Source organism: Miniopterus natalensis, chromosome 2, assembly GCF_054644295.1.
Source record: "Miniopterus natalensis isolate mMinNat1 chromosome 2, mMinNat1.hap1, whole genome shotgun sequence".
Classification (NCBI taxonomy): domain Eukaryota; kingdom Metazoa; phylum Chordata; class Mammalia; order Chiroptera; family Miniopteridae; genus Miniopterus; species Miniopterus natalensis.
In genome coordinates, this window is record NC_142082.1 from 179,236,823 (window position 1) to 179,259,229 (window position 22,407).

The following is a 22,407-nucleotide window of genomic DNA, read 5'->3' on the forward strand; positions in this document are numbered from 1 at the left end:
ACTGCAGGGAGCTGGTGCTATGGGGTGGTGATAGAGCTGTAAGGGAGGGAGCGAGAAGTGCTGGGACCCCAGAGTCAGACAGTCAGGTTTACATCCTGCCTCTGGCCCTTCTCAGCCTCCAGCACCGCGAGAAATCAATGTCTGTTGTTTAACCCACCCGATCTGTGGTACTTTGTTAGGGCAGCCCCAGCAAGACAGTGAACATGCCTAGAAATTTTTAATAGGATGCTTAGCACATACCAGCACCATGCTCTGAAATTCCACTTATTATTTCATGGCAATCTCTCAACCACGAGTGATGCAGAAAACTGAGGTTCGGCTAGTGAGGGAGAAGGCTGGGCTCAGAGCCAGGTCTGGCGACTCCAAGGCCCCGTTCACAGTCTGCCTCCATCCCCCTTGGTGGGGCCCCACTTGGCCCCCTGCACCTCAGCCTCCCTCCTTGGACAGGTCATATACCTGTGTGTCTTTGCATATGCTGTTCCCTCTGCCTGGAATGCTCTTCCCACTGCTTGCCTCTTAGGCTAACTTCTGTTCAGTGATGCCAAACAAAGCCCTTTAAAAAAAAAAAAATTTTCTCTCATTCACATTTATTTTTTATTCTTTATTAAATTCACTGGAGTAACATTATAATGAGTTCTAGTAATAGCATTACATACATACTATATAACATTAATAACGTTATATGAATTTCAGGTGTCCAGCTTTATACTACCTCTCTAAACTCTGCTGCGTGCTCCCCACCTGGAGTCTAGTCTCTCTCCATCACCTTGCATTGGGTCTCTTTTACCCTCTTTGTCCCTCCCCTCCCCCAAGATGTCACCTTCTCTCCCTGGTTCACCTGACAGGCCTTACAGATCTGCTCCTCTCGAGGACTTCATTTCTGTGCTTTATCTTTCTGCTGGTAAGTGTTATTTGTTTCTACTATGATATTTATACTTTATATTATACCAGTGTGTTTGCTGTGAGCTCCTTGAGCATGGGCACTGTGTCTTTCTCTGCTTTGAATTCCTAATTCCCAGCCCCAGAGAAGTTCTCACACACTGGCTGACTGAGGTCAGGCTGAGGTTGCCATGTTGGGAATGGAGAGAATATTCCAGCCTCAGGATCTACTCAGGAGTAGATCCTGAGAAAAGGGGGTCTCCTGCTCCTGCCAGGACTCAGGGTGGGGGAGAGAGGTAGAAAAGCGAGGCCCAAAGTCCCCACTCTCGGCATGAGAGGAGGGTTTTTTTAACCGTCCTTGGGTGCAGTGTGGCAAAGGGGAGGGATGAGGGGTTGAGTCAGGCCACCCCGGGCCCGTTTCACAGGATGTGTCGTGAACACATCATTCCACCCCTCTGGGCCTCAGTTTCCTCATGTGTGAAATGGGAACAACAATCACCACCTCCGGCGGGTGTTGGGAGGTTAGATGTAGGTGGAGCATTGGGCAGTGTGGGGCACTGAGGGACAGATGCTGGACTGCCTGGGAGGCTGAGGGAGGCGGCAGATCAGACAGGACAGCTACCTGCCTATAGTCACCCGGTAAGCTGGCCAAAGGCGGGGAACCTGCTCACCCTCGGTGAATAATTAGCATCTGTGTAACAGGGTGACCTAGCTCACGGGAGCTGTTCCCGCCAGCAGCTGTGTGTGGCGGCCTGGCTTAGAGAGGGAAGCATGAAGGACAGTGGGCCGACCAGTCTCGGTGAATTCCAGTGGGCATTCTCGGAGGGTGAGGTCACCACCTCGAACTCCCCGGGGCTGCCTGAGTCACAGGCACCACTAAGCCAGCTCCGGAGCAGGAGGGGGTGGGTGGTGGCAGGGCCAGGACACAGAGCCAAATGTAAGGCCCTCAGCCTGGCACAAGGACGGGCCCCTCCCATGGTGGGTGCTGTGGCCCTTATCTTGGGAAGCCTGGTGTTTCCTGTTTAAGATGTAGCTTGGAGTAGGGGGAAGCTTGGGGGAGGGGAAAGCGAGGTGATGGACACTTCTTGAGCTCCCACTAGGTACCAGAGTCTTCTACTCACTTCGCCATCTCATCTGCACCATGATCTCATTTGGCAGTAATTGGTACTAACCCCAGTTTACAAACGGTTCAGACTGGTGCAAATCTTGCCCCAGAGGGAAAGCAGTGTAACTCAGGGTAAGAACACAAAGTCTGTGGGGCCAAACGCAACTGCGTTCTGATCTGAGCTCTGACAACTGCTAATGCCAACTGACAAGCTTCCTGGGCCTCAGTTTCCTCATCTGTAAAATGGCGATAATAATAGTCCCTGCCGCTTGGGGCTGTGGTGAAACTTCAGCAAGATGACGCATGTAACATGTGCTTGGCCAATGCTAGCCATTTCACTGAGGTGACAACTGAGCCATAAAATGGCGAGGCAACTTGCCCAAAGCTATGCCACTGGTGAGTGGCAAAGTCAGGACTTGAACCCAGGTCTGATGCTTCCTGCACACCCTTGTGGAGGGCCTGGTGGCGACCCTCAGCTTCCAAAGGGCTGTCGGGAGGTGCTGGGGAGGCGAGGCTCCTTGGAACAACCAGTGGCTGGATTTCCAATGGGGCCATGAAGCCAGCCCTGGGCCTGGGTCAGGGTCAGGGTCAGGGTCAGGGTCAGGGTCAGGGTCAGGGTCAGGGCCAGACCTCCGGGCAGCAGCCTGAACCTGGAAGCCTAGCTTGCCCCACAGCGTCCTTGCCAGCCACTGACTCGGCCCCAACATTGTTCTCTGGATCCTCCCAGCCCAGGGCCGGCACATTAGGGATTTCCGGAGGCCTGGCCAGAATTACCTTCACTTTCCGGAGCCGGAGCCGCTCTCCCCAGGCGGCTGAGGTGGGGACTGCCCTGGGCAGGGACTGCTGGGAAGGGCCCTGGCGGCAGCTCTGTCAACATCCCCTTGACTGGACTTTCCTGGACCCAGAGACTGCGCTCCTCGCTCACCTCTCCTAAGGCCAAGGGAAAAGGCTGTGACTCATTTTCATTTTGGGGCTGGCTGAAGCCGGGGCACCTGGCCTAAAGTCCCTTTCCCAAACACACTGCGACCTGGGCACGCCGCCCCCTTTCTGTGCCCCTTTGAAGGAGACTGGGAGATGCTGGCGCCCCTTCAGGCCCTGCCATTGGCTCCGGGCCCGCAGCCGCTTGCCCTGCTGCCTCGGAGCATCAGCGTCCTGAGGGCCTGGTCAGTCTCCTCCTGTGTTCCGCGTGTTTAGAAGGAACTCACGGTAGTGACGACCATTCATTCATCCAAGTGATCCTGAGAACTGCCAGCGCTCTTCCATGATGCGCGTTCCTATCTGAAACTGGTCTCAGCCATCCCACTGACCTCACCCTGCGCTCAATCTGCTCATCTGTGAAGTGGGGAGAACTGCCTGGCAGGGGCGTGGCGGGGATGACAGCAGAGGACATCAGCTAGGGAGCCAGCACAGCACACTCAAGTTCCCATCCCCACCTCCTGTCCCCAGGCCAACTGGATAAACTCCGCATCAAGAGAATAAATACCCAGAAGCCACACCCCAGGACTGCTAGAGGCTGGGTGGGGAGCCTTCGGCAGCGACCCCTTTCCCGGGCTTTCAGCAGGTGTCTGTGCTTCAGAGGGCCTGAGGCTGGTCCCCCTGTCCACCAGCAGGACTGCCAGGCCCTGCAGCTGCACTGCCAACCCCTCTTCCCAGGCCCAGGAGCCCAAGGTGGCACCCACAGGGCAACGGTGGGCAGTGATGCAGAGCCAGCAGCGTCCGGTGAGTTCAGCGCCATGGAATTAGTCAAAGGGGATCACCCTGAGGATTCTGTACTCACGGCCAGTGACTCACGCCAGGAGCAGCCTCATGGGCAATGGCTGCCAACCTGGGAGGCCGCGGCCATCAGCTCACCTCGCACCAGCACACCTTTTAAGGAGAGGGAGCTTGGGGCAGCGCAGAGGCCCTGCCTCTGGCCCTGAGGCCTTTGCCAGGCCTCCTCCACACCCGCCCGGGGCAGAGGCCAGACCCCCACCAGGGTTCAAGGCTGGCATCGTCCCTTTTTAGATGTGACCTTGGGCAAGTGAATTTCTCTGAACCAGTTTCTTCACCTGTATATAGAAATGACGCTTGCCTCACAAGAGAGGAATTGGATGAAGTAATGTGTGTGGAAACTGCTTGGCAAAGGGCACCTTTTAAGGAGTGGCAGTGGGGTATAGTGGAAAGGGCCCGGGATCAGGAGCCAGGTACCTGGCTCTGAATTCTGGCCCCACCCCTCACCCTCTGGGTGTCTGAAAGCTTGGCATCAGTGCTTCTGTGTAAAATGAGCTGACACTACCTGCCTCATCAGCTGGCTTTGGGATTGAGATCCTACATGCACTACATTTTATAAGCCGACGGGGGAGGGGCCACCCTGCCTGGCCTTGAACCCCAGCCCAGGTACCTGTGGGCTTCGTGGTCCTGGACAAGGTCCTCATGCTCTCAGAGTGGCTTTCATGTGTAAAAGGGACCACTGATGATAAGGCTCACCTAGTGGGGCTGCGGGGGTGAGGTGCGCAGAGAAGTGCCCGGCACCCAGGAAGCGCTGAGCACAGGCTGTTCTTTCACCTGACACGTGGCTCTTTCTCCACTGAGGCCAGTTGCTGGTCTATTTCCCCTTCACAGCTTTGAGATCCCAGGCCTGCGGTCTTTCAGAGGCCACAAGCCCCACTTCTGAGGCAACCCCGCTCTCCTGATTGTCACAGCAGTCCTCCCAAGGCGGTCCTTGGGCAGACCCCTCAAAGACCCCAGAGTAACTCAGGTAGTTCCAATAGGAACAGGCAAACCACTGAGAACTAGGCACCCAGCAGTGGACATAGCACCCCCGGGCCAAGGGGAAGGGGGCCAGGATACCCTTGCTGTCCAGTACCCATGGCTCCCGGGAATCTGGCACCTGAGACAAAGGCAGCTCAACCCAGGAGGGAGATAGAGGGCAGGCCTCTCAGCTGGCAAGCCTGGTCTGCCTGGCCCCTCCTCTGTGGGCCAAGGGGAGCTGGGAACAAGCAGAGCGCCTGGCATCAAGGCTGAGGGGTTCCTGCAGCACGGACAGCGGGCCGGCCCTCAGGGGCCAGGCTGCACGCTGGAGTTGCTATGTGCCAGTCAGCTGCAACAGAGGCAACCATGCCTGGGCAGAGACCCTGGCTGTGGCCCATGAGCCTCAAGTGTCCTCATCTGTGTAATGGGGACAGTGAACACATTCTTGCCTTGTATGAAGGTGTCCCTAGAACAGTGGCCATCTCTGACCAGTGTTAGTAACAAGGGCTGGTCAAGGGCAAGTGGGTGGTGGGAAGTCAGAGAAATGGGGAGAGCAGCCTAGCCTGGGAAGGGTTCACAAGTGCTCCCAGAGCCCAGACAGATGGAAGCTGTCAATAGTGCAAACCTGTTTTATTGGTCCAGTTTGTTCACAGTACAGCCTTCTGCTCAGAGAACCAAAGGGCCAGCTAATGGTGAGGAAGGGTGGACTTCCAGAGTCCGCAGGACTCCCCCAACTCAATGTGTTCACAGCCCTTGTGCCTGGGAGGGAGGGGAGAAGGGAGGTGGCTCTCTGAGGGTGGGAGTGGCTGTGGAGTAATTTATGTGGGGCCCAGGGTCTGTTCACAGCAGGAGGTAGAAGGGATCACATAAAGTTCTTTATTATAGACCTACAAAACATGAGAGAATTATATATTACTCTCACTTGTTTGGGTTTCTTTTTACAAAACAGCAGGAAAGAAAAATGCAGGAGGTGGATGAGCCAGGCACCAGGGTTGGGATCAGAGGGGAGGGGGAGATGAGAGACCAAACTGTCACTGCTGGGATAGCAATGGAGGGCTGGCCCGGGGCTCTCTCCAAGCATCTCAAGACTGTGACAGCCCGAGAGGAAGCAGACACAGGGAGAGTGGGTGGGAAGACAGCTGTCCCCAGATCAGCAGCAGCACCACTCCTCTGCGGCCACCCTGGCAGTCAGCCGGGCTGGAAGCACTGGAGGATCCGAGCTTGGAGGCCTGGCCTCCAAACACGGGCCCTCGGGGGCCAGACAGGAGGGAGGTGGGGAGGGCCCGCCCAGGACTGAGTTCTCCCCGGCGGCGGGCAAGAGCAACCAGGGCCTATCCTGCCTGTCAGCCAATCAGCTTCTTCAGGAAGGCCTCCAGCTGGTCCTCGTCCTTGACGCCCACGAACTTGTCCACCACATCCCCATTCTTGATGGCCAGCACGGTGGGCACCGCCGACACCTGGATGGCAGGATAAGGGAGATAAGTCATTCCGAGGTGACATGAGCTCTTCAATCACCGTTCCCAAGCCCTTGTGGGGGAGGCTGGAGGCTTCTGCAGGGGTGACTGCCCACAGCCATGGGCGGGCCTCTTCCCTTGCTGCAGGGGTGCTGCTGGGGTGCTGCAGGCCTGGAGTTCTACCCCCCCCCCCCCCCCCCGGAGAGACTTTTCCACTGTGGGCTCCCAGAAGTACCCTTCCCCCCCAACCGCATGACTGACTCACTGGCCCAGTGGTTTGGCTAGAATGACAGGAGATGAAAATAACCCATGCAGCTGCAGGCCGGCCGGGGGCAGGGTGGAGCTGGGGGGCTAAAGAACTTTCCTGAAGGGCAGCCTGGCACAGGGGAGACCAGGAGATGGGAGTCTGAATCCCAGCTTTGTGGCTCACTGCCTGGGGGCCTTGGCCAGGTCACACCTCCTTCAGAGCCTCAGTGCCCTCTTCCATCAGACAGGGGTGGTGGTTTCTGCCTTGTTGGTTTAGATTAGGACTTAAAGGGTCACATACAAAGCTGAGTGGTTAGGAGCTTGGGCTCTGGAGCTGCTGACCCCCCTCTGGGCGAGCCACTTCATCACTAAGTATCAGTGTTATCATCAGCAAATGGGGGAGACTAACGGTACTTACATGAGAGGGTGTGGGGGCTGAATGAAAGGGTGTGTGCACTCCCAGACAGCACCCTGCACCTGGCAGGGCTATCGACAGTGTTAGAACCTGGCACAGTGCCTGGTACACAGTGGGCACTCAGCAAATGGTGGCTGCCAAGGGGAGGTCAGGAAAGTCTAACACAAGGCCCCGAGAGCCACTTGAGCTCAAGGCCGTGATGGTTAACAGGGTCCAGAAAGTCACTGACTTGCGCTGGACAGTGTGGGAAGAGGGCTCAGCCACATATGATCTGACGTTTATTTATTATGGGGGTTGGAGGCAACATTCTTGGCCTATGAATTCAGTGTCTTCTCAAGCTCCCTCAGGGGACCTGTAGAGATTACATGGTATGTAAATAAGGCCCATGGTGCTCTGGCATTGAGCATTTTCTGTTCCCTGGCACTGGTGGCCATTTTCAAAAATATACATAAACAGAACAAGATAAACACAGACTTTTCTTACACATAAGTTAACTACAAAGTAACAACAGTGATTTAGACAAACATCCTAGGTCTTCAAATATCCTGAGTGCTGTCCTGCCCATGAGTCGTCCTGAGGAGTCAGCCTTAAGATTTACAATGTTGTAACTGTACGTATGTCAGTTACAAAGAAAGAACCGAAGGCCATTCACAGACTGCATGTGGCAGACCTTCCAACCCGCTCCTAATGGGCTTTGGGGCCAAGCGCAGCAGGTAAGATGACACAGTCCCTGTCCCCGTGTCTTCAGGCCCCATCAAGGACCCGTCTGAGGCTGATGTGGGTGGCATATATGGGCAGACCCATCTGGCAGTGGGCTGACCACACATGTCACTGGTTCCTGTCCTTGTCATTTTTGACTCTGGCATGAAGTGCAAGGGTCTAGCACGTGGCTTGCTCTGTCTTCAGGCACCCACAGGGCCCAGAAAACCTTGCTCCAGGATGCCCATGAGCACTGAGGCTATGCAGTCTGACAGAGAACGTGGCGGGTGATTTATTCTTTTGCCCCCTCTAGTGGTCTGTGAAGGCAGCGGCCCTAACCTGGTAACTTGTAAGCACTAACTTCAACCTCTCCCTTGCTGGATCCCACCCTGTCCTCTCTTTTTAAGTATCAATCTTTGATTGTTTGTTTTTAATTCATTAACCTTGGGGGGGGGGAGGGGGAGGAGAGAGAAACTTCGATCTGTTGTTCCACTCATCTTTATATTCTTTGGCTGATTCTTGAACGTGCCCTGATCAGGGGATCAAAAACACAGCCTTGGTGTGTTGGGATGACGCTCTAACCATCTGAGCCACCTGGCCAAGGCTTTGTCCTGTTTCTCAGTAGAAACAAAAGCTGTATGTGATTGCATGTGAAGTGACCTAATTGTCTTCACGTGTCCTCTAAGCAGGCCTGAAGTGGACTGTTTTCCTCAAGAACTCTAGACGAGTGAGTCCTGTTACGATCATACTTGTACAAGTCCCACATATGCTTGTACATGCGGACCGTGCAGCAGCTGGGCGTACAGCACACACGCCATGACTGTATTTTCATGACAACCAAGGTCTAGTCATTACTCATCAAGGGCATTTTTTGAAGTTTAAGCCTACATGCGCACACATACACACAGCCACAGGCTTGTCAAAGGCTGGGTTTTCTGGACACTGCAGGGAGGCTGGGCTGTAATTGGGCTTCCCTCAACCCCAAGGATGTGGCTTTGCTGGCCTGAGTTTGGCTCACAGATTGGGAGGGGTCGGTGCCTATAAATGGTGCCGTAAGTGGAAGAGCATCCTTCGGGAGTGGTGATGTGAGTATAAGAGGGGCAGTGGTGAAGCCAGGATTCAGCACCGTTCTCCATTCTGGCAGCACTGAGGGTGGAGGGGCTGGAGGGGCTGGAGGGCAGATGAAAGATGTGCTAAGATGTGCTGCCTCTCCTTGTGTGCCATGAAGCCACCTGAAGCCTCCCACTCTTGGCTAAAGACCTTGAGAACTCAGGGCAGGGGCGTGTGTGTGTGTGCATGTGTATGGTCTCTTCCCACTAACCTGCAGCCCACACAGCTGTACTGCCACTGAGCTCAATGTCCCCAAGTCTTCTCCCTTCTCACCTAGTTTCCTCCATTTGTGAACTGTTAAGGATCTACCTAGGGACAGGCATGGTGCTAGGCTGTGCAAGAGACTGGTGACCCTCTCTTAGCTAACTGCAGAACTAACGTAAAGGGAGAGGTCACTGTCACACCAGCTGCCACATACCGGGTGCTTTTTAAGTGTTAGGGAAGATACTAACCACTTGTGCATGCTATCTCATACATTCTTGCCTCAAGTTGGGGCCATTTTTGAGATGAGAAGACTGAGGTATGAAGACTGAGTGACAAGGGGTAGAGAAGGGATTCGAAACGAGATGTCTGACTTCACTGTCCATGAAGCAGTGATCTAATCACATCACACCTTGGCCCAAGAACAAGGAACTGGAGACAAATACTGAGTCCCCACAGGGTTAGGAAGCATGAGTAGGGAAGCACTACAAGGATATCAAATGAGAAACCCCAAATGCTTTGTAAAACCTTTTAGATACAGGAGGATTCTTGGAAAAAGTACTACTGAAAAAATCAAATCCAACTCTGTGACATTCTGGAAAAGGCGACACTATGGAGACAGTCAGGTCAGTGGTTGCCAGGGGTTCATGGGAAGGAGGGAAGAAAAGGGATGCACAGGGTATTTTTAGGATGGCCAAAGTGTTCTCTATGATACTATAATGGTGGATACACGTCACTACACATTTGTCCAAACCCAGGAGTGAACCCTCTGGCTGACAGGCAGCCTGTGCTGTGGCAGCAGGTGAAAAGGGCCTTTACAAGAGCACCGTGACCCTGAGGCCAGCCCATGGCTTCAGAACTTGTGCTCTTTGATGTTTGGTCCCAGACTCCCCAGTGGCATCATCTGGAAGCTTGTTAGAAATGCAGAATCTTGCCCGCCGGGAGTGGCTCAATGGCTGAGCATCGACCTAGGATCCAGGAGATCACAGTTTGATTCCTGGTCAGGGCACATGCCCGGGTTTCGGGCTTGGTCCCCAGCAGGGGGTGTGCAGGAGGCAGCCGATCAATGACTCTCTCACCATTGATGTTTCTATCTCTCTCCCTTCCTCTCTCTGAAATCAATAAAGATATATTAGGAAAAAAAAAGAAAAGAAAAAGAAATGCAGAATCTTGGGCCCTCCCTGGACCTACTGAATCACAGTCTGCTTTTCAACATCCCAGGTCATATTCGTGTTTGAGAAGCAGTGATTTAGAAGGTTTTCAAAATGTGGGGATATGGTAATGATTGAAGGATAGTACATTCTAGCTATGAACTGTCTATGAAGTTACATGGAACATTAAAAAAAAAAAAATGAAACAGCCCAAATGAAGTACCCCCAAATTGGCAGTGGCTGTGTCTGGATGCTAAGGTTACAGGTGAAGCCTTGGCCGGTTTTTCTCAGTTGGAGCGTCGGCCTGTGGACTGAAGGGTTGTGGTTTCAATACTGGTCAAGGGCAGGCATCTCAGTTGCAGGCCCTGGAAGGGGCTCATGTAGGAGGCAACCAGTCAATGCCTCTCTTATCAGTGTTTCTCTCTCTCTCTCAAAAAAAGCAATGGAAAAAATATCGTCGTGTGAGGATTAAAAATAATAATAATAATAATAAATAAGTAAGGGTCTACATCTGGATCCACCGTCTCCCCTAGTGGGGAGGTCTGAAGGATCCGGGCAACCCGAGCCACTCAGTGGGAACCTGGGAGGCGGGAGAACAGAGCGCTTCATGCCCAAGCCAGGGCAGCGCAGAGTCTGGGGGCGGGGCTGGCAACGAACGCTGACACCCCAGGGTCCCGAGTGACTTTTCCGTCCCTCTCCTTTGGGAGACAGTGAAATTCTAGGGTGGGCAGCTGACTGAAGCACAACAAGCAGGGTGTGAAGGAGGGGCATTTGTGTGAGGAAAGACAGCCATCCTGAGGGTGTGCTGGGCATAGGACGGGGTGCCGGGAAGAGGTGCCTAATTCTGTGCACATAATTTTAAGCAGTTTCTCCAACAAGTCATCCAACATTTGGAAAAGCACTTCAGGCCCCGGAGGAAGCTATCCCAGGAGGTACTATGGATCCCTTAGCTAAAACTTCTTCCTCAGGCTCTCTTCCAAAAGAACGGGTGTGAAGGAAGGAAGGGCTGGGGAGGAGTCAAGAAGCACCCTTGTTGGAGCTTCCCAAGTCTGCAATGACATCTGCCCAGGGCTTGGCAAAACAAGTAGGCTAGGCTCAGGTGACTGGGTCCAGCAGCCTCAGGGTCTTTCTGCGTGACCTGTGAGCGCTCTCTGGACAGTAGACAGAGGAAGGAGAGAGAACTTATAAGAGGCCCCCCGCCCCTCATTTTCTAGGCTTAACACAGGACTGTGGTACCCAGCCCTACATCACCAGGCCCCCTAGAATGCAGGTGGGGTGGTCTTGGGAGCTTTCAGCACCAGTGTGACCGCCGTTGGCAGGGACTGGGTTACTCTTGTTTACGTCTGCACCAGTTACCGCAGTTCCTGGCACATGGTTGGTGCTCAAGATGTGTCTGCTGAGGTTCCACTGGCTGAGGCTGAAGCTGTGGTGTTGGGCAGTGCCAGGAGGGAGCCTAAGACATCTTAAGCCTGCCCATCACCCTGGGGATGCCCAGGCGCTCCAGCCCTAAGCTCACATCAGAAGGCCACACCCTCACTCTCATAGCTGCTACGGGTCTCTGGGGGACAGATGGACAAGTAGGGACCTAGGGGCATCTAAATGGTCAGACAAGTGCCCCTTTGACTGACTGATCAGTGGGAGAGCTTTTGAAAAAACAACCACCAGTGATTCATCTCCCCACCCAAGCTCTTGTAAGCAGCCATGGTGCCCTAGTACCATGGATGGTCTAGTTTGGTAACATCCCCCAACCAACAGCAGTAGTTATCAGTGGCTCTGCCTGCCCAGTATCTATTTCCTTTGCCTCTGGTCAGAACAGCCTGATTTTCCTTCAGGTGATCCCTCCCAGCCCCAGCTCAATAGGCTACCTCCCCCCATTCCCCAACACACACTTTCTGCCACAGGACAGGCTGGAAGATGCGCATCTCTACCCGACCTAGCTAGGAAGAGTTGATCCTGAACTTCCAAATTCTAAGAAAGGGGCCCACTCTTTCAGTCACTTGTTACCTAAAGGAGGGAGGGGTGGTGGTTCACTCTGGCAGATCCACATGTTCCCAGAGAAAACAGAAATCTGGATTTTCATGTGAAACTTTCTGAGTTCTAAATATCAACACCTGGCTTGGTAATTTAATCATGCTCTGCTCCAGGCACACAGGTCTGCAAGCAAACCTGTGAGACCACGGCCTTTGCATTTGATGTCTGCTCTGCCTGGACTGCTTTTCCAAATAACTGCATGGTTCAATCCTTACTCCCTCCAGGTCTTAGTCAGATGTCAGCTTCTCGTCGTGGCTCTCCCTAGCCCACCCTTTTAAAAACAAAACCCTCCCCAGACCCAGGCTTAGCACTCCCATCCTCGCTTTCGGATTTCTTTTTCTCCATTGCACTTAGCATCTAAAACAGGGATCAGGGAACTAGGCAAACCCAGCCTGCTGTGTTTTTGTGAATCAAGTTTTATCTGCACACAACTAAGCTCATTTGTTTATATACTGTCAAAGGCCACTTCAGTGCTACAATGACAGTTGAGTATTTGCAACAGAGACCAATGCCCTAAAAGCCTCAAATAAGTACTACCTGGTCCTTTAGAGAACTTTGCCAACCCTAATCTAAAATACCAGAACGTAGGCTCTAGGAAGGCAAGATTTTGTCAGTTTTTTTCACTGCCATATCCTCAGCACCAAGTAACAGCACCTGGTGTTTAAGGGACCCTAAATAAACAACTGCTGAATGAACACACAAGCAAGTCAAATGTATTAGCCTACGTCGTGCCCTTGGTATGCTGTGCTCTCAGCCCCTCCTCCTTCACCATGCATCCTTCCTGTCTCTGCTGGGAGGGTCCCGCTAATGTGATGACTTCCCTGCCCCTCTACCCCTCACCCTCAGGTACAATCAGTCCGTTTTTTCATGCGTCTCTTCTCTCAGCACTTCTCGTCCTACATGGAAATGATATGCCTACTTGTCCTATTCCACTAGACTAAGAGCTGCTTGGGGACAAGGAGTTCATCTTATCTGTGCCAGAGTCACGAATGCCTGGCACACTGTAGGGCTCACAAACGACTGCTGACTGAATGAATTCAGGAATGAAGGAATGCATCAATGTCTGGAAATGCAGAGAACCATCTGGTATTTTGGGTCCTGCATTCTACTTCCTAAAGGTGGGAAAGAGAGACACGTGGCTCAGAGGTTCAATGGAGTCGCCTCTGCAAAGTGCTCTGAATTCCTGAGAGCTCTAGAAAAACCAAAACAGCTCCCCTTAGTGGCTACCTTGTTGTTCCCAAGACATCCATCTCCTGCATTAGCTATTCTGTGGCCCCAAGCATTTCCCCAAACCAACTGCCCTGCAGCAATCCCCTGCCAATTCATACCTCATACTCTATGGCGAGGTCTGTGTGGTCGTCAATATCCACCTTGGCCATCACCACCTTTCCATGCTGCTTGGCCACCACCTTCTCTAACCTTGGCCCCAGGATCTTGCAGGGACCACACCACCTCAGAAGGGAAGAAAGGAAGCATCCTGTCACAAAAGCACTCACCAACTGATCTATGGTCTCCCCAGAGCATGCCCTTGACGCACATCTTTCTGAGGGATGTTTGCCCTTATTACCTCTGTTTACAGTGTTTGAATATTAACCTGCAATGTTGACATGCCAAATGGTAATGCCAGGAGACTCTGCAAATGGGGAGTTCTCACAGGTCCCTCACTTCTAAAACACAGGCCTCATCCTAAGACTCTTATAAAAGTTATTTCACTTACTTCAACATATCTAAAAGAAAGGCATTGTGCCTGGCCGGGCGAGGCTCAGCAGTTGAGGGTCCACCTAGGATCCAGGCGATCAGGGTTCGATTCCTGGTCAGGGCACATGCCCGGGTTGCGGGCTCGATCAATGACTCTCTCATCATTGATGTTTCTATCTCTCTCTCTCCCTCTCCTTTCCTCCCTCTGAAATCAATAAAGATATATTAAAAAAAATAAAAGAAATAAAAGAAATGCATTGTCATATAGAAAAATACAGGGGTTGAGGTTAAAAGGTTTGGATTCAGAGAGAAGCTCCTCACCAAGCAGCTGATCGTTCTGGGGTCCAGTTTCCTCATTTGAAAGAGAAATATGCCTCTCAGAGCTGTGATGAGAAATCGACTAAGGCATCGTGGATAACATGCTTTGTAAGCTGTAGAATTACTTGGAACACCTCAGGGACTCAGAACTAAAGGGAGGAGGAACCAATGGCTAAGGAGTGTCTAAACAGGCCAGTCACTGTGCCAGGGCCTTCTTGAATTTCGCTACACTGAACCCTCCACCCTGCAAAGGAAAAGAAAACTGAGAAATGGAGACCCACACAAGTTAAGAAACTTGTGCAAGGTCACAAAGCAAGTGAGCAGTACAGCTGGGATTGCAACCCAAGGTTGTGTTCCAAGTGTGTTCTTTTAGCCCTAGGCTACTCTGTGATTTCCCAGGCCCTGCGTCAGTGGCTATTGCTAAACACAGGTATTTCCCTCTAGGTGGTGAGCTTTTTTTTTAAAAAATCCTCACCTGAGGGTATTTTTTCCACTGCTTTTCAGAGAGAGTGGAAGGGAGATAGAGAGAAACATGGATGTGAGAGAAACACATCAATTGGTTGCCTCCCACAGGCACCCCAAGTGGGGCGAGCCTGCAACCGAGGTACGTGCCCTTGGCTGGAATCGAACCTGGGACCTTTCAGTCCGCAGGCCAACCCTCTAACCACTGAGTCAAATTAGCTAGGGCTAGGTAGAGAGCTTTCAAGAACAGGCTGTCACCCCGAAGTATATGGCACTAAGGACAGTTCCTGGCACTGACTGAATAAATTCACACCCTGCATCATCCCAATTATCATTCATTTTGGAAACCCTCTCTGGAGTGCTCACTATACCAGGAAGCAGAACAGCTCTGCCTTCCATGAACCCCTGGCTGATGACTCCTATTTTATTTTCAGCCTTTAAAATCCTTTCCACTCAGAGATTTCAGTTAATGAAATTATAACACCTAAAAACCCAGTGTGCAAGAACCTTATCTCCTACTTCAAGTAAAGAAAGGGAAGCACAAGGACATCAAATGGCCTGCCAAGGGGGACATGGTGAGTCAGAGAAAGAACAGGAAAGAAAGCAAAAGAATCTGTCAGAGATCTGTGCAGAAAGCCTCCCAACTTGTAATTCAGGCTATACTGGCTCCTTCTAGAGTGTCTCATTCTGAGGGGTTTGTCCAGTTATTTTGTAGCCAGGCCCCAAAGGTCTGGAAATGAAGAAGGCTATGCTAAAAGTTAGTAGGCCATAGGCATTTAAATATCCTGAAAACAAACTCATACAGCACTGAAGAGAAATTCCTGCCCATTTCCTGCACACTTGGGCACCACTGTGGTGGCAATGAAAACTTTTAGCCATCCCTTCCCAGTGTGGGTGGTAAGATGTTAAAATAAAATCAACTTATCTGCAGGGCCAAGAACTGGTATACACCAAAAGCCAGGTGATGCTATAGTTATATTTTTCCTGCTTTGGTCCAAGCTGAAGATGACTGAGATATTCGGGCAGTGAGATACAGAACACAAATGTTTCCCAGAACTAATCACAGAAAGTTTTACAGACTGTTTACTGGTCTGTCTCCTACCAGACTACACTCAATCTTTGAGAGCACAGGTTGGATCTCCCCAGTATTTGTAGTGAGTCTATGCATGAGAAGCATCAAACATGGTACTGAGACATAGCTGGCACTCAAAAATATTTGAACAAGTGACACCCCAGTCTTCTCCTGGACCCCAGGACTCACTGTGCATGAAAATCCACAACCACTGGTGTCTCACTGTTGACAACTCGGTCTTGAAAGTCAGGTCCATCCTGGATGTTAAAGGTTGTTGTACAGGCTCTGGTGGTGTATAAAGACCGGGCTTGACTGGGTTTTACCGTCAGGTCACCAGGACTGCACTGTGGGGTCTGCAGAGCCCTGGAGGTGAGGGGTGCCCACCGACCTCGAGGGGGCTTCCTGGAGATGATAGAGGCCAGGAACCTCCTCAGGAGAAGTCGCTGAGCCATCTGTGAGGGGAAGAGGCAGTTAGAGCTGTGGCAGACAAGGGTAAGTCAACATTCCAGAGAAAGAAAGGTATTTGGGAGTACTAGGGGACTCAAGATTCAGGGCTGGAAGCAAAATGCCAGGACATACATAAGCTTTCTGGAGTAGAGGTGAGTGAAGGATGAGACTCAAAGAGAAGAAGGAACTGCAAACCAGGACAAGAAAACTGTGTTGACAACCAAAAAGAAATCAGGGTATCGGTGTTATTACAACAGAAGAGGGGCAGGAACCCATATTTACTAAGTACCTGCTAAGGACCAAGTGCCTCACGTGCATTACAGTCCTCCCATATCAGCTTTTGAGGAGAGTTTCTACATATAGTACTGCCCATATTACAGATAAGGGTCCGAGGCTGAGTTAAGCTGTAGCACGTCCAAAGTAACCCAACTATTACAGGACAGTCAACATTGGGACCCTAGGCCGTCTGCAAAGTCCTTACTCTATCAATTACTTTTTAAAAAGTGGTTTAATGGGAAATTAAGGAAAAGGGGGTGGTTGTAAAAGATCAGGAAAGAGAAACCACAACAATTCATGGAGGAGCTAAAAGGCACAGGAACAGGAGTGTGGGGTAACTAAAAAAGAAGGCACGCGTGTGCGGAGGGGACTGGGGAACTCGGGCGCCACCAGGGGCCCCAGCTCTCCGGAGGGCAGGTCCTCCGGCTGAGGCCTCCGCCCACTAGGCCGCCGGACCCCGCAGGAACGCGGCCGCGGCGTGCCTCGGCCGCGACGCCACCTCCAGCCACCCACACGGGCCTCCTACCTCCCTGCAGCGCGAGCGGAGGGATGCACAGCCCGTCCCTCCCGCCTGTCAAGGGCACTTCTGCCGTCACTTCCTTAGAGGCGGGCCTTGATCGTCACTTCCGGGGTCAGGCAACCAGGGGCCCGTCCCTCCACCACTGGAGGGTGTGGCTCGAATTTTCCGCCAATGGGAATGGCGGGGAAAGGCACCGCTAAAGGGGCGGAGCCTCAGTTAGGGACCGGAAAAGAGGGGCTCTGGAGACCCGGGAAGAGACCGGAAAAGGCAGGGCGGGCCCTTGGGGAGGGAACCGGAAAAGGCGGGAGCTCTGGGGGGGAGGAGGGAAGGGACCGGAAGAGTTGGGCGGGCCCAAGGGGAGGATCCGGAAGAGGAGGTGAGAGGAGGCGGGAACGCGGGCGAGGTATTATGAGGAGAAAAGGGAGGAAGGGAGGGGTGATTCTGGAGTTTGCAAACTCGGTCTGCCTTAAGTTCAACCAGCGCCGCCTTATTCACCGTCTTCCCAAAACTCCTAGAGGTGCTAGAAGGTTCTTCCCGTCCATTTGACAAATGAGGGATGTGCTTCTATGGTAACGAGGATTGTTGTGAGCTGAGGGCAATTTTAGGTTCAGGCTCGAGAGAAACATCTGCCCCTCCCTTTAACTACCTAGAAGAATTTGAATAAGAGATTATCAGCGATAATTTTTTTTAGCAAACTTCTATTTACTAAACGTCTGTTCTTATCATTTTGCAAGACCCTCTGAAGCCCCCAAGGCACCTTACCTCATCCGTAGGTCAGAATGTCTTCTTTTAGTTTTTCACTGATTTCAGAGAGAGGAAGGAAGAGGGAGGGAGAGTCATTGATCGGCTGCCTCCTGCCTGCTCCCCACTGGGGATCGAGCCCGAAACCCAGACACCGGCCCTGACCGGGATCGAAGGGGGCCCTCCTGGTTCAGGGGTGCCAGCCGGCCGCGCGGTCAGTGTCTCCTGTACCCCTGTTCCCTTCCTGTCTCTCAACCTCTCCTGCAGGTGGGGATCTCTGACTCTCAGGTATGCGGGTTCTCGTACATATGTATGAAATTGGGTCATTTTATGTTGCTAATCTGTTTTATGTCCATTTGATTGTTAGACCAGCCGAAAGAACCTTAAGGGCAGAGGAAAGTTTGTTCCTCCCCCACAACACCCATTGTCCCTATGAGGGTCTAGGCATCTGTGTGTCCCAGGCAGGGTCACAGCCACCTCTTGTCTCCCCTGGATCCTGTACAACCGCTTGTGCCTCTGATCGTTCTGTGAATCCATTTTAAAAAAATTCTTGCCTGTGCTTAATTTGAAATGTTTTTTTCCTCTCTCCACTTGGTTGAACACCTAGACCACTCATCACCTCTCTGAGCAGAGAAATCTCCACCCTTTTCCGGAAGATCTTGAATATTCCTCCCCCTTAGTGAATACCCTATACCCCAGATTAAATAAATCTCAGCTGAGGAAGCAAATTCCACTAAAGGGGGGGCTGCTCTATCTGTGGGGTCGCCCATTCTCTGTCTCATTGCTTCACTAATAAAATCACTTTCACTTTAAAGTCTATGCTGGCTTGCAATTGAATTCCTTCTTGCACAAAACCACAGTGGGTCGCGGATCCTCAGGCTCCTTGACCCTTAGAATGCTTTCATCATCTGCACTTTGCAGTTGCTTTTCCCTATAACTGGGAGGCTTTTCCCTCTACTCTCCCTCCATCTGAGAAAATGCTTCCAGATACCAGATTAAGCGTCGTCTCTGGAGACCACACTCAGCACTCTGTTCTTGCCGTCTGTTTCTTTATCCCTCACTCCTCACTGTACTGTTGGCTTCTAGGGTTCCGTCTGTCTCTCTGTTGCTTACCTCAGGACTCGGTGCATCACAGTAGGTACCCTGATTATTTGTTCAGAGAGCAGGGACTACATCAGATCTTCCCACCCCAAATGCCGTTTTCCCCACCACAGTACATGGTCCCATTTTGCCTTCCTAATTCATTGCCATGTGGGTTTTTTCCCAATTCATTTGTCCTCTGTCCAACTTGGCAGGTTCCCTCCCTCACTCCCCTGGTGGGTGGGGCCACAGCCACAGCTGGGCGGGACCTTCTTCTGGGATGGGGTGAGGGAACACTTGGTCTAGGTTCACATTTCCTGGCCCCCATGTCAGCCTTCTACTTAATAAAGCCCCCTGTTCATCGCAGGCAGGAGACGAGGTGAGGGCCTGGCAGGCATGGCCTTCTCCACCTTATCTGACCTCTTGCTTCTACCTCTGTCCCCACCTAGGACTGGAGCCAACAGTGGTGATCCACAGCAGGACCCCGAGTACCCCTGGCTCTCCTGAGGTCAGCATCCCTTGGTGCAGCTGTTCCTGCTAATGCCAGATGCCATCTGGCAGGGTGCTTCCACCCTGTCCATTTTCATTTCTGTTTTTCTGTGTCTCTAGCACTTTTTCTTCCACAGCCACCTATTAATGATTTCCACAGCATTTTCTGGAAGGCCAATTTCCTTGCTTAATTCACACTCCAAATCCAAAGGAGAACCAGTACTATTTAGTCTTATTCCATAGTCACTTTACCTCTGTTGGCCTCAGGCTTCTCATCTGAGAAATGGAAAGAAAGATGCCTTCTTCACAGGGCTGTGAGGTTGCAGGAAGATCAGAGTATGGGGCCTGGTGCATTGTCAGTGCCTGATGAATGATGAATGAATCTCCTTCCCTCCTGCAGATAAAAAGAGCCTGTGAGACACATGGAGAAGGTGACATTCACAGTAGGCCACAAGGGGGCTCCTCAACTATAGGGTTGCTTGTATGCCAAATCACAAGGCGGGCTCAGGGCACAGGTGTGAGGGGAAGGGAAGGAAGCCAGGACTGGGAGCCTGAGCTAAAGCTTCTATTGCTACCTGTCTGGTATTTATTGCAGTGTTTTTCAGACTCTGACATGTGAGCTATCAGTGGGTTTATGGAATCAATTGAGTGGGTTGTGATCAGCTTTGAAAAGAGAAACAGAATTGAAAGTATCAGAGTATGCTGCATGTTATAAGTATTATTTTGTTCATGTTATTTCTATGTCTGTATGTCCTAGGTTGTGATATAGAATGTGTTTCTTACTGTGGGTCGTGGTCAAAGGGTTTGAAAGCTACTGATGGATTGAAAAGTTACCAAACACCTGACACTGTTCTAAGCACACATGTACTAACTCATTTAATCTTCTTTTTTTTTTTTTTAAATATATCTTTATTGATTTCAGAGAAAGGAAAGGAGAGGGAGAGAGAGAGAGAGAAACATCAATGATGAGAGAGTCATTGATCGAGCCCGAAACCCGGGCATGTGCCCTGACCGGGAATCGAACCCCAATCACCTGGATCCTAGTTCGACGCTCAACCACTGAGCCACGCCATGCCGGGCTCATTTAATCTTTCAACCCTCTGAGGTTGGTACTGTTACAGCCCCCAACTTACACATGGGGAAACCAAAGCACATAGGGTCCAGGGTCACCCAGATAGTAGGAGGTGGAAGCTTAAAGGTGCTATATTGCCCCTAGCAGGGATCTGATTTAAGTCTAGACTGCCGCCTCTTTCCCACTTAGCCCCAGGGAGCAGCCAGCCAGTCTAGGCCGTGGGAGGGCAGCATGGGGCTCAAACATTGCAGCGGTTGGCAGGGCTGTCAGCAGTGGTTGTAAGCAGAGGCGACCACACGGTGGCAGTGTGGTTCTTTCAGCCGCTCCACGGCGGGCCGGGCAAGCCGGGCACATCCTTTGGGGCATAGGCTTCCTCAGGGCTGCAGGGCTGAGGGCAGGGCCTAGGGTGCTTCTCCCTGACCCCGTGTCTGAGGATTTCATGGCTGGAGGGAGACACCTTGAAAACCCAAAATGCAGAGAGAGGTGGTGGGCCACCCAGTCTAAGCTGATAGTGAGTTCCTCTCCAGGAGGTGGTAGAGTATTTTTGTTTTCAGTTTCCGTCTTGATGGTAGTTTTTTTTAAACACTGTTGCAGAACAACTGGAACTATGTTTTGTAATTCAAGAAGTTGGTTTCATGTTATGTTGTGGTTCACATTCTGTCTTGTTTCCAGCAATTACCCAGTGTCCCCTCATTCCTTTCTGAACTTAAAAGACTTGGCACTGGAACAGTAACATAACCCTCAATTCATAGACTGGTGGCAGCTTCGTCCTGCGATGGTAGATCTGGAGTGTCATGGCTGTGATGTGGGTGGGTGTATGCTGTCCCCCACGGCTGCCCACCCCACTGCGAGGCCAGTGCCCTCAGTGGACATATGCAGGCTGGGGCAGCAGAGTGAGGGGCTCATTCCAGGCCCTGCGCACTGTTGGAGTGAGGCTCCTCACGTGTTCCCGACTCTTCTGGGCCCGGCAGTGTCTACAGCTGTGCGAAGCTGGGGAAAGGAGGCACAGAAGGACTCTTCCTCTTTCCTGCCCTTGCCCTTTGGTTTGCTCTGCCCCATCCTGGAACAGGGGGCAGCTGTGGGTTAGAAAAATGAGCCTTGGGCCCAGAATTGCAATTACTTCTTCAATGGGCTTAGCCCTAAGGCACTGAGTACCCCCAGGCAAGTCCGTCAACCCTCTGGCATTGCTGCCCATCTGTATGAGGTCCTAACAATGCTTACTCTACAGAAAGGTCAGGAACTTTCCTAATAATGAAATAATAGACAGCACATCTGTGGTCCTTACCACGTGCCTCACAGCTGTTCTAACACTTTTCCTGTTTCTCCTCACAGTAAGCAAAATGCTATTATTAGTCACATTTTACAAATGAAAGAAACTGAGGTCCTGAAAGGATAAATAACAGCCTAGACCATGAATCAAGCAAGCAAATGGTAGGGCTGGGACTCAAACCCAGGTAGACTGGCCCTGGAAGGTGTATGCTTAACAACTCAGCTCTACTGTGTCTTTAACATTATCTGTAAATAAGAGTTAGCATGTAAAAACCCCTTGAAAAGGTACCCTTTAATGTACACACTAGGTCTCATAGGCTTTGCTGGAGGTGCACATCACAGACCTGTGCAGGGAAGGTAGGGCTCAGGTGCGCTGGCGTTAGATCTGTGGAACCCAGGTTGGTGAACACGCCAGCTCTGGGTTCTCATGGACCTGGATTTGAATCCTGGCTCTGCCACTTACATGCAATAAGATGTAACCCATCTAAGGCTTGGCTTCCTCCTCTGTAAAATGGGGCTGGCTGTAGGCATCTCAGACACTGTTTACAGATGTGCAAACCAAGTCTCAGAGAGATCATGCGACTTACCGAGGGCGCACAGCTAGTTCGCGGCGAGGGCAGGTTCACACCCAGATCTTCTGACCACAGGTCCTAGATCCTCAATATGATGGTATTTGGGGCTGGGGCCTTTGAGTGATAATTAGGTTTAGGTGAGGTCATGAGGGTGAGACTCCACGACAGGACAGGGGGACAAAGAAACAGGGCAAAGACCAGATGTATATTTCTTATTATGAATCACAGTGTCACAGGTGGGAACAGAAGGGAGTAGATCAGGACATGACATTCACGAGATCCCTCAGCACCCTCTCCTTTCTGTATCCTGAGGACTCATTGCTTGTCTCATATCTGTTTTCCCCACTGGACTGCAAGCTTCACCAGAAAA

General features: G+C 51.7%; 1 protein-coding gene across 4 annotated transcripts; it reads right to left on the reverse strand.

The window, feature by feature from the left end:
- Positions 1 to 5,576: 5,576 nt before the first annotated feature.
- On the reverse strand, positions 5,577 to 19,489 carry TXN2 (thioredoxin 2). Of its 4 annotated transcripts, XM_016222680.2 has the most exons (5): positions 16,308 to 16,588; positions 16,151 to 16,205; positions 15,761 to 16,023; positions 13,350 to 13,473; positions 5,577 to 6,171 (listed from the first exon to the last, which is right to left on the reverse strand). In XM_016222680.2, the coding sequence occupies exons 1-5, from the start codon at positions 16,334 to 16,336 to the stop codon at positions 6,058 to 6,060; spliced, it is 585 nt and encodes a 194-aa protein (XP_016078166.2). In that variant the 5' UTR covers positions 16,337 to 16,588; the 3' UTR covers positions 5,577 to 6,057. The 4 variants fall into 4 exon arrangements, with proteins under 4 accessions (XP_016078166.2, XP_087671040.1, XP_016078175.2 ...); XM_087814914.1 differs by lacking the exons at positions 16,151 to 16,205; positions 16,308 to 16,588 and adding an exon at positions 19,377 to 19,489; XM_016222689.2 differs by lacking the exons at positions 16,151 to 16,205; positions 16,308 to 16,588 and adding an exon at positions 16,821 to 16,893.
- Positions 19,490 to 22,407: the final 2,918 nt, after the last annotated feature.